Raw genomic sequence first — 11,948 nt, forward strand, 5'->3', positions numbered from 1 at the left:
CATGAATGGAGTAATAGAATATAGCTTAAATAAAGAATTTTGTAAAGTATTGAAATTTTTTGTATAAAGTGCTACAAGTTTCCTGTGTAAAGCTTGTTTGAAATGAAATAGGCATCCAATTATACGGACTTTAGGGAAAATTTGTTGAAGTGCCTCTATCATTCCCTTTTCAAAATCACAATGAATTTGAATTAGCTTTGAAAATTGAATACCCTTGACAGTAAAAATATATTCAAATGCCTTCTTATAAGATTCAAATGTGCGGTTTTTCATGAATATAAATAAAAGTGGTAGATATTGATTTGTTGAAGGTTCACAAATCATAATTGTTAGCATCTGTCCTTTTTGAAAATGTTTTGGTGTAATTTTAAAAGTTCCATCGCAAAATAAATCTGTGGCTTCTTTTGCAAATTGAATTGCCTTCTCAAAACCAAAAAACATCGTCTCACAATTTGCTTGAAAATCATGGCCAATGAAAAACTGCTCGCCATTTATTAAACAAAAATTAGCAATTTCATCGTCTGTAATTTTTTCTCCAACAGAAAATTTTCTGGACTTATTATAAACTTCCCTGACCAATGAATCTTTAATTAATGGGTTTTCATCAGTACCAACAGCAAGTTCTGTCATAAATTTTTTAATCTGCTGAAAAGTGCCGTTGTCTTCAGAAAATTTTGCCATTGCCTTATTGTATATTTCTGTCAGAGTCATTGATTTATGAAGATCATTTTTTTCATTTTGTAACTTTTTAAATTGTCTGCATTCGGGTATATGTTCCTTTTGTAAATCTTCGGAAACTGAACTGTTCTCAATTTTAACTAAATAACGTGCTTGACAAGAATGATCGATGCAACGGTAGTAACGTTCAATATTATTTGAATTAATAATATTTGTATGATCATGCGAATAAAGCATATCTTTGCGAACAATTGTATCAGGATATTTTCCAGTAACTGCGGGAATATTTTTAACTGCAATATAACTAAAATATCTTCTGACAGCTTTAGATTCATTTTCGGCGTATTTAATATTAAAATATTGAAGAACTTGTTTGATTATATTCGTTTTTTCATCTCTCGATGTTGATTTTTGGTATTTATCAGATTGTTCCCTGATAAATATTTTATTTTCGTCTGTAAAGTTTGCTCTTTTTTGATTAAATATAGATGATTTTCCCATTAAAAAATGAAATGATGCAAAATTTACGAAAACCGTTCGAAAATTGAATCAAAAATGAAAAGTAATACTTAAATGAGGAATTCTTTGAGATATTGGTCTTAGATTGAATGTAGCGTCATTCTTATATAGAATATATATTCATATCATCGGAAATATGATAAAAAGCATATAATAAATGTCAAAAAAGTGAACAAATAAGCAAAGATATTTTTTAAAAAACAATGAAAAGTAATACTTAAATGAGGAATTCTTTGAGATATTGGTCTTAGATTGAATGTAGCGTCATTCTTATATAGAATATATATTCATATCATCGGAAATATGATAAAAAGCATATAATAAATGTCAAAAAAGTGAACAAATAAGCAAAGATATTTTTTAAAAAACAATGAAAAGTAATACTTAAATGAGGAATTCTTTGAGATATTGGTCTTAGATTGAATGTAGCGTCACAAATTTCACAAATATAATTTACTATACAATTTTATTCATTTTTTTTAAAAATGGCTGACAACAGTCTGTATCAAACTAACTCAACTAGTCAAGCATAATGATTATTCTTCGGATTCATTAAATCAACTTTATCAATGCATAAGTACAATGACAGAAAGATCAATTGGATGCTTGAATTGGGATAAATTTTTCAAAAAAATCACAGTGACTGATGAAGTTCTTTTACATTTTTTAGCATCCGTTTTAAACATTGAAAAGATATCAGAATGTTTCAAGGATTCTATTTTTTATCACAATATTAATCTTGAAAAATTCAGTAATTTAACTGAAACAGAACAACAAACAATTTTAAATTCCTACAAAGCGGATAAATTTACATATTACATAATGTGCTCACAAATTGTAAAATCAAACTGGAACAATTTATCCCAAACTTTAGTTAATATTGCAAATCAATATTTGCCATTTTTAGATGAAGAAAAGCAAATATATATATTTACTGAAATAACTGGCAATTATCAAAATTTTGAAATTTCAGTTGCAAACTTGTTACTTTTTTATGAAAACAATGAAGAAAAATTAAGCAACTGTTTTAATTTAACATTGTTCCAGCAAATTTATTCCAAAAATGGAATCGAGCAAATGATATTTTTTGCTGCAAATACAATTTGTTGCAATAACACTTCTATCAATTTTTACAATCTCCTTGAAATTGAAGAAATGAATCCATTTGATTTTTTTTATTTCTCAATTCAATATAAAGAGATATTAAATTGCGATGATTTTCCAAAAGTTACAGAAGTAATCACAGGTTTAATCTCAGCTTCAAATATTAATGCTATTATGCGAATTTGCCAAAAAATTTTGGATAAAATTACATTTTATAAATGTAATTATTGCCATATTACCTCAATATGGAATTTTATCACAAATGCAGCAATAATTCTTCCTGATGAAGATTTATTAATCAAATTATTAAAATTCATAGAAAAAACAGAAAAAGCAACAGATGAATTATTCGAACCGGAGAATGATTTGGGTTTCTATGAATATTTAAATTCGATTTTCTCAGATATTACATCTGCGAGAAATAAGCAATTTCTCTTGGAATTTCTAAATACCCATGAAGATGACTTCACTTATTATCAAACATTGTGAGGTCATTTTTGATCAACAAATTAATTGAAATTCCGATCAAAAAAATTCACAAATTGGATCAAAAAATCGAATCTCAAGTTAAAAATAAAAAATTTCTACATTTTTATCAAATTTAGATTTTTTTTTCAAATCATGCGAATTGATTGAATAATTGCATATTTTATCCCATGCATCTAGAAGTATGTGTAATATTTTTGCTTTCATCAAGAAATTGTCGAATTTGATCTTAATTTTTTTTGAAAAATATACTTTTAGAAAAAGAAATAGTGATTGAATAGCTGCCCATGCTGTAAAAGGGTTATTTTTACAAGTAAAAAAATTGTTATTTTTCGAGCAAGTCGAGGCTTTTTTACCATCTTATTTTTGAAAAATTTACGAAAAATTATATCTGAAAAAACGCTTCATTTTGATATCTTACAATGATAAAATACCAATGTTGCTGGGATATAATAGCTACACCTGGACATCTACTACATTAATGCGTATGACAGGTAAAGTTGATTTCAAAAGTATAGCCTGGAAAGATTACAATAAATCAACGATAATTCAAAAAAATTTCTTATAAGTTAACATAATAAAAATTTAATTTTTATATTGCTTGTATTATACTTAAGTATATAATATATTTAAATCTTAGAATGAAAATTCGGGACGCCCTAGCTATTCAATTTTCCCTTAGGACGCCCATAAACCTCTCAAAAATGTGATGTAAATATCACAATTTTGAGAAATTTACACTAGGACGCCTTAGGACGCCAACCCCCTTTTTTACCGAAATTTTTTATCAAATCGAAATCCAATCAAGAATTTTTAATCGACAATAGCCGAAAATATATGAAATACAATGTGAGTAATACGAATGATCATACCAAATATTTTTTCCTATGATATCATGAGATCACTTTCAAATTTCTCATCGTTATAAAAGATGAAAAGAACGATGATCTTTTTGAATAGTTTACAAAACCGATATTCTCAACTGATATAGTGTCAAACGGCTTGGTCGATCAATTTTCAATGAGTATTTCTTTGTTCATCGGACGCGCTGCATCCTCAACACCAATAGGCGCATCATGCAAGCGTATCAACGAAACATCCGCAAACTTCTCACTTACAGAGTTCGCTGATTGGGATGCTTATGCTACATTCAATGATTCTCTCAACGAATCCGGATGGGGCAGATTAAATATCAGAGCCAATCCAAAGTCATCATCCAAGGATCAAATGTTCTGCATGGGCTATATTGACACAGCTATTTCTGCCAGCCGTGTTTATGAAGCTTACAAATTGTACCGCGAAGAGAATAATGCTAAGGACGCTTGGCCAAAGGGCTGGGAAAACTGGATCAACCAAAACATTGAATACATCAACAAGCAAATTCAAGTGAACCCACAAGACCCATACTGGATCGGAATTAGCCTCATTCGTGAGCAGTTCCGTGGTATGGTCAATGGTCTTCGCGAACACAGGCCAGAAGGCGAAGCGGAAATTAAGGAAGTAGATTTCTGGATTTTCCAGTCCGCCGGTGACTTCGAAGATATCGACCAGGCCCTCAACCCAGAGAAGATCCGCCGCGCTGAGCCAGAACTCCACGCCCACTGCACAGGCCTTCTCAAGTTCGCTCCAGACTACTCCGACATCTACTTCGCCCAGGACACATGGAGTGATGTCCGTGAACTCCACGCCTACCTCAAGTCCTATTCCTTCGAGGTTAAGGAATTCAAGGCCAAGAACATCGCCATTTCTACACGTACTGGTCACCTTTCCTCTGTTGACGATTTCTGGATGGCCGATACAAACCTTCTTGTCCTCGAGACAACCCTCCACTGCTTCAACCAGACACTCTACAGAATCGGTGTCACGCCAAACTCTGTTCTCACATGGATGCGTGTTTACTACGCCATGCTCAAGTCCGACAACGGCAAGGACTGGACACAGAACTTCATTTTTGAAAACTCCGGCACCTACAACAACGAGTACATCGTTCTTGATGGCAACAAGTTCACACCAGGCCAGAAGCCAGTTTCTGACCTTGTCTGGATGATTGAGCAGCTTCCAACAACATTCCACGCCGAAGATATCACAGACAAGTTTGTTGAACAAGGCTGGTTCCCATCTATCAACACACCATACTTCGAAGACATTTTCAACCTCGCCGACTACCCAGGCCAGCAGCAGCGCCAGCCAGCCAAGAAAGATTTCTGGTCATACTACGAGCAGCCACGCTACAAAGTCATTGTCAAGCACGTCAAAGACAACACTACATACAGCTTCTTCCAGCAACTCATGAGATGGAACAAGTACACCGACCCATCTGAGCCAAACTACGGCGAACCAGCCCAGGGCATCCTTGCTCGTTACGACCTCCGCCCAGATAACGGCACAGCATTCGGCAGCAAGGCATCCTTCGCCGGCCTCGACTCCAAGACAGCCTCACTCAAACAGGCCATGAAGCACTTCACATTTGACGCGATTGCCTCACCACAGTACGAGAACCTCCCAGCCTTCAGCTTCTCGAACTGGCCAGGCATCTCCAACTACGGCTTAGTCGACACATGGAAGTTCCCATGGACAACATTCGGTGCCAGCGAGAAGACATGCGCCACCTTCAACAACTCTAAGGACTGCCTCGATATGCCAGGCTGCGGCTACTGCATGCACACAGACAAGTGCCTCCCAGCTTTGTCTAAGGACAGACCAGCTTTCGGCTGCGAGTGCGAGGACGGATGGAAGGTCAAGATCTACCTCCTGCCTTTCGCAATCCCGATGATCATCACTTGCTCATCGCTCATAGTCGTATTCCTCATCGCTGTCTACGTAATGGCATATTTCTACGCCAAGAAGAAGGCAGCTGCTAATCCAAACTATGATAGTATCAAATAAGTAGTTTTTCTCTTTTTTTATTCTAAAAAAAAAAAACAATATATTTTTATAAGATTTTTTTTATCGTCTGCGTGGAGGATATAATGAAATAATTAATAATGAAGATATTGAATTTGGACATATATGTGAAAAAGTACAATATTTCTTACATTTGTCTTTTAATTCTTCATATATCTCATTGATTGTTATTCGAATCATCCCATTTCCTTCTCTAATTCCGTTTAATTGAGAAATGGATTTCATGTAGTATTCAGAGGTCAATTCATATTCAGGAGGTTTATATGAGGACTCAGTCAGAATATATCCAGAACCACCAGCTGCGCCTAAGCCAGAATCTCCTGGAGAAGAGCCTCCAAACCAGCCCCCTCCACCACCTGGCGAATCGCTATCACCTCCATTTTTAGTGTAGGATCCCCCTTCACCGAATTTTGCAGGAATAACATATGATTGGTATGATGGAGTGTATCCAGGATTGGTTTGATTTCCTCCACCTCCAGTAAAACTGGATTCTTCTGGGTGAACTTTGGTATCTTCCCCTTTTTCTCCCCCTCCATAACCCCCTGAACTATGTGCCTTTGAGTTGAAATTATAAACATATCCAAATCCAGACCCACCACCACCAGACACAATAACACGGCTATATAATGTGTCTCTAATGAGCCTTATATCTGTAGCCCCTCCTCCTCCAGCTCCTTTTGTTCCAGAGAGGTCGCATTGCCCATATCCGCCTCCATTAAAACCGCCAGATTGTTTTCCTTGAATATTTGTGGCAGTTCCTTTGCCACCGATATGTAAAAAGCCGACAGTGGAAGCTTTTAAGGAGATGGAGCCAACAGAGTATCCTCCTCTTCCGCCATTATTGTTATAATAACTTCCTCCTTGTGCACCCCATGTTTCAAAAGTGTAATGGCCGGCAGGAAGAATTACAACATAAGGAGTACAGTCATACAGAGATCCGCAAGGATAATTGAAAGTATATTCTTTTTCGTTTGTAATTTGAACATTTGCTTCTCCTTTTGAACGGTTTTGAAGGTCATAAAAAATTCCCATATTATAAAATCACAAATTCCATTTCTTAGTAGAGTTTCCTTTCAATTTAACACTGATATGCAAAAGAGAGAGGTTCGTATATTTTAGATTCGTGCCATGATTTTGAATCTTAATTTTATTTACTCCGTTGGCTCTGAAAAGTGGTGCAAAATTTTGAGAGAACTCAATGAATTGGTGGTTGATAAAAAATCTTATTTTTATTTTTGACTTAATCATTTTCATTTATTTTCATGAAGTAAAAAAAGTGAATATTTGAGTCATAATAAAGAGCAGTTTCTTCAAATAAAATAGTAATAATAAAACATTTACAAATAATATAATTGAAAATAGAAAGAAAATCCGATGTGAACATCGGCACAAATTAGAGAGAAATAAACGGTCAGCATTGCTGATAATCTAAAGAAGTTTTTATCCTTCCTCTTCTTAGTTACTTCTGAGAAACCACTCAGCAATGATTGTGGATTTATATATTCATCAATCCAACTCTTATTTTCTCTATAAAAGTCTAAACACAAAAGAATTATAATAAACAAATTACTTAGCAAAATAACAATGAGGTCAATAATGAAATAACTATATTCCAAGTACATGATTTGATGAGTAATAAAAGTAGTATCTCTTTGGTTAATAATCAACAAAATAAATGAACTGAAACTTGTCACAAAAGTCAAAATCATACCAATAATAACTTTCGGTTTTCTTGATTCGAGGAAAGGCAATTTCTTTTCCTTAATAAAGATTGCGATACCTCCTGGTAATAAAACAATAAAATATATAATAAATCCGAAAGTATTTCCTACCATAAACATCCTAACAATGAAATAATTTGACTCATTTTTTCCAACAAATTTATTGAATTCGCCTGGATAATAAACACCTTTCTGTTCTTCGCAGAAATATAGATGTGCAGGTATATAATCGAGTCTTGCACTTAATCTATAAGCCTGGTAATGGTTATTCCCAATGTGAACATACAGTTGGGAATCGAAATTTATGTATTCAGGAGCATCTCTCAACAAAATCATTTCATCATGCTTCTGGTAATAGCCTCTGATTCCGTATTCGGCATATTCACTCTGTTTGTAGTATGTTCCATTGATCAATACTTCAATTTCAGAAATATTCGTCGGGCGGCCTTCGAAACCATACAAATATCGATTCAATCCGTTGTTTAACATCCTTTCGTTGTAGAGATTAGTCATAATAACAGTGGAAAACCCTAATTCCGGTGTGAACAAAATTGTGGCAGTTGATCCTATCGTCTTTCCTTTCAAAAACAGAGTTTTTACATTATTGTAATATTCAGTGAAGAAACCATTTGAAATTTGACCAAATTTTGTGTCGCCGCAAACATAACTAGATACATTTATGAACTCTTTCACTGTTTCTTCACTTTCAAAGAGTCTTAATTTTTGTGTGGTCATTTCACTTTTTGACTTTGCTTCGTCACTTTTTAAATAATTTGCTTGATTTTGTATTAAAATGAATTCATTTACAAGAACTGTTAAATCTCTGAGAGTTCCTATAGCCGTAGTTGCTGGATATGGTCCCACTGAGTATTTCTTCATCTTGGTGAATGATTTGTTGCCATCCATTTGAAGAGAGATCCATGCTTTTTTCTCTTATTTTGGAAAGCGGTTCTTTTGGAATCCAAGAGTTGTTTCGTAGTTCATTTGCATTGTGTTTGGATCAGCACTTGTTTCAAGTCTTGCAGCAACATTTACAGCATCTCCCCACACGTCGAAGAAAGGTTTATCAGTACCCAAAACACCCGAAATGATTGGACCTCCAGTATTTATTCCAATGACTAAACTCATTGAGTTTTTGTTGGAAGAACTGCTGCTCCAAAATTTTCTTTTCCTCCTTCATAAGCAAATTGCACAGCCTCATGTTCCAATGTCTTATCGGTAACTTCATTAAACAAACCAGCAGCAGCCATATAACAACGTTTAATTGTCTTAATCTTCGTCAATGTTGGGAATTGTGTCAATGTTGAATCCAACAAAGTCGAAATTATTTCAAGTCTTTCCATGATTTCAGTATGCGACTGTTTTTAACCAGGACACGAAATTCGTGATACCAATGAAAATAAAAGTTGCTTTATCAACTCTTGAGATCAACTGATCTTCTTTTCTTCTGTTTTGCGAAGCATTTATACTCGAAGCATCCGTAGAATAAAATCTAACACTTCTATGTCTTGTTCTCGTCATCAAACATGGGAATTGGTCGCTGCTTATTGCTCTTCCCTTTGTTCAGACTTCGAAATCAATCTCATAGCTATAATTGGCGGCAAAATATCATTCAACAATTTAGAATTTTCTGTCTTGCTTCTAAATATCTTTGTTCTTTCTGTGAATATTCAGAACAGTCTCTTCATGATGAATCCGAAGCACATTGATCTATCCCAAACTTCAACACCTCGTCAAGTTAACGACAGTCACGAAAACAGGAGTAATTCTCGCATATCAGATCTCACAAGTAAATTAAAAAATTGTCTTTCGAAGCGGAAACACCGCTTGTATCAATCAATCTTTTGATATAATTCTTCATTGCGTAATAACCATCTCTAAATATATCATTTTTACTTGGTTTGACAATGAATGATCTCATGTTTGATTGAATGATGTTCATTTTCTTTCTCTTCAAAGTTGCAGCCACTTGCATTCACATCTTTGTATCACGAAATCGCTGTTCAAAAGGAAAACAGATGATGTTGTCGTAGTAAGATCTTCCTGGAAATTTCTTGGTCATCATTTGTGTTTTCTGTTGATTGTCAATGATTTGACAGGATTCAATAGTTCATTCAATTTTGTGAGCATTGACAAATCTTTTTCTGCCAAGAGCATCAGAATTGATTTGTAAGCTACGTCTTCATCGTAAATTACGTAGCTTCTGTACAAACCAAGACAAATGAAAGAGAAAACAGACAAAAAAAAGAAACACTCAATACAATTTTGATGACATATACTTTGTGAAGTGTTCTGTTGAAAGAATCAGTTGAATTCTCGTAATAATCGTATATAGAATTTGACACAATTTGAATAAACATATTCTGTCAAATTCAACAAATTTTCTTTGTCAACTTCCTGATTTGTAATTGAATTGTTTCGTTGATTAATTCTTTTATTGTGTTAATCAATTTATAAATATCCGCTGTGTTCGTGTACAAATCAGTTTGGTTGCTCAACACTTCAAATGACAAATTGGATAAAAGAATCTGTTGTTGTTGTAATCATCGTTTCCATGTCACTTTTGTATCGTTATCCGGTAACCGTAAAATCTCAAAGCAGCGTCAAAGTTATTAAATTGCAATTGCAGTGTGTTGTAGCATGACAAGATCCTTGTATGTCTAATAAATAAACTTGTTGCTCTGAGGAAATTCGATATTGTGTAAGGGTACCCGATAAAAACATTAAAGACCCTAAAAATAGCAAGAAACGCGGTAGACTGATAAATTACGTTGGAAAGAGGGGATCCCAAGCAGAACTTGATGTTTGAGACTCGCTCACTTCATTGATTGGGTCGAATTTCGTTTCTCTTTGAGTTGGTTTCTGTGGAATTGACGTATTACTGTTCCAGAACTTTCGTATTTCGTCACTGACAAGAAGGTTGTTCACTGAGTCTGTGCTCGATGTAAGAAGGTTATGTTCCTGTTACAAGGTTTCTCGCCATTCTCAATGACAGATCGCATTTGGGTTTTAATTTATTGACATCTATGATAATAAGCTTCCATAATAAAGTATCTCTTTCTTTCGTCCGTGAAACTAAAATTACGATACATATGTATAATTTCAATTAAAATAACCGCCAAACGATATTAATGTAAAATTGAAAGGTCCACTAACTTTTCTTTTTTCCATTGATTTAAAATGTCAGGAATTTGGTTCAGGTAAAATTGGGATTCGTGAACGTCAGAACATTGTATCTTTTCAAGGATATTGTTCGATAATCTCGGCTGTTAATTTTCATAAAAGATGTCTCGAAGTTTTGGCCGGCATCAAACTTCGCGTAATTCGAATCTAATCGTTAGATTTTGAAAATCTTTTGATCGCAAGTTTGGTCCCAGTAGCCTAAAACGTTTATGCTGCTATATCTCATCTGATGTCTTGAAGTGTAACATCAATGGAAGATTTATCAAAATTCGAGACGTTTGGTACTTTAATAAAATTTCCATCTTCAATTTCGTATGGAAACATTGAATGGTTCGTAATAAGAGTTCCATTGCGAAGATCCATTGTAGATGCTAATACTTCGATATTTCTGCTTGCGGTTTGAAAAAATGCAGAGATAACACAAGTAAATAAGTTAACAAAGTCTGAATTCATGATTTGGATTTGATGGAATCTGGGTAAAAGGCTAGTTATTAAATAAAATTAATAACGAAAATGGCAATAATTATTTATGTAGTCATCAATCCCAGTAAAGATAAAGAAGAAATTGTCTTCAAAATCGAATAAAACCTTCTGCTTTGCGTTGTATCTAGTTTGGAATCCTCTTAGATAGCTTCTTCACGCTTCGTTTGCATTCTGAGTTTTGGATTTATTTTAAAGAATTTTCATTATTCTCGCCATCTTCATGCTAAATCTCTCTGTGAAGTTATGTCTTCGTAATATTTGGAGATCACATTGATGATGTGATAGCTATCTGGTGTCTGAAGAAGCTTTGAAAACGCATGATCTTTCGACATTGTGTATTTCGGTGGGTTAATTTGTGCCAAATCTCACGCAAATGTGTTTGTGTGTCTGTACAGATGGAATTATAATGCCAAAATAAGGCGACTCTGATTTGATACAAATCATTTTTCAAATCATTGATGTTCCTTCATCAGTTTTATCGTATTGGTCGAGAAAAGTGACTTCTTTCTTCATGTTCATACAACATTTGTCTTGAGAAAAAGGACACTTTTCTTTAAAGGCAATCTAACAAATCTTGGTGGCTAACATGGTCTTGTCTATGGATAAGTAGGAGGAATCTGTATAGACTCCAGCTTGACCTTCTATGTTTTTCGGAGTACAAAATGCAGAATTTGGCAAATTCGGTGGGCGTTTTTGGTTCCAATGTTAAACATCATTCTTCGTAAAACATCGAATTGCTTTCTTTGAGATTGGCCAGATCATATGAGAAAGTAGGTTTGGTTCGCTTCTAAATCTAGGTCAGAAAGCTCTTCCCATTGCGGTCATTTTTATTTTAACTCAGAATGAGGCATCGAATTCTCAGTTGCATAA

General features: G+C 34.3%; 3 protein-coding genes and 1 pseudogene across 4 annotated transcripts, besides 1 other annotated feature; 1 reads left to right on the forward strand and 3 right to left on the reverse strand.

The window, feature by feature from the left end:
* Positions 1 to 3,563: part of a mobile genetic element that runs on past the window's edge.
* Positions 142 to 630, reverse strand: TVAGG3_0460510 (MULE transposase domain-containing protein; the record flags this gene model as incomplete). The annotated part of the gene is made up of 1 exon (XM_051235045.1): positions 142 to 630. A coding segment is annotated over one exon (489 nt), but the record flags the coding sequence as incomplete, so codon positions are not given.
* A 215-nt stretch (positions 3,564 to 3,778) lies between the features above and the next one.
* Positions 3,779 to 5,728, forward strand: TVAGG3_0460520 (phosphatidylinositol catabolic process; the record flags this gene model as incomplete). The annotated part of the gene is made up of 1 exon (XM_001305295.2): positions 3,808 to 5,673. The coding sequence occupies one exon, from the start codon at positions 3,808 to 3,810 to the stop codon at positions 5,671 to 5,673; it is 1,866 nt and encodes a 621-aa protein (XP_001305296.1).
* Positions 5,729 to 5,733: 5 nt separating this feature from the next.
* On the reverse strand, positions 5,734 to 6,723 carry TVAGG3_0460530 (glycine-rich protein family; the record flags this gene model as incomplete). Its single annotated transcript, XM_001305294.1, has 1 exon — positions 5,734 to 6,723. The coding sequence occupies one exon, from the start codon at positions 6,721 to 6,723 to the stop codon at positions 5,734 to 5,736; it is 990 nt and encodes a 329-aa protein (XP_001305295.1).
* Positions 6,724 to 6,985: 262 nt separating this feature from the next.
* TVAGG3_0460540 lies at positions 6,986 to 8,322 on the reverse strand (annotated as a pseudogene). Its single transcript has one exon — positions 7,029 to 8,322. A coding segment is annotated over exon 1 (1,294 nt).
* Between the last annotated feature and the right edge of the window lie 3,626 nt (positions 8,323 to 11,948).

The sequence above is a fragment of the Trichomonas vaginalis genome, chromosome II (genome assembly GCF_026262505.1).
Source record: "Trichomonas vaginalis G3 chromosome II, whole genome shotgun sequence".
NCBI classification, from domain to species: Eukaryota; Parabasalia; order Trichomonadida; family Trichomonadidae; genus Trichomonas; species Trichomonas vaginalis.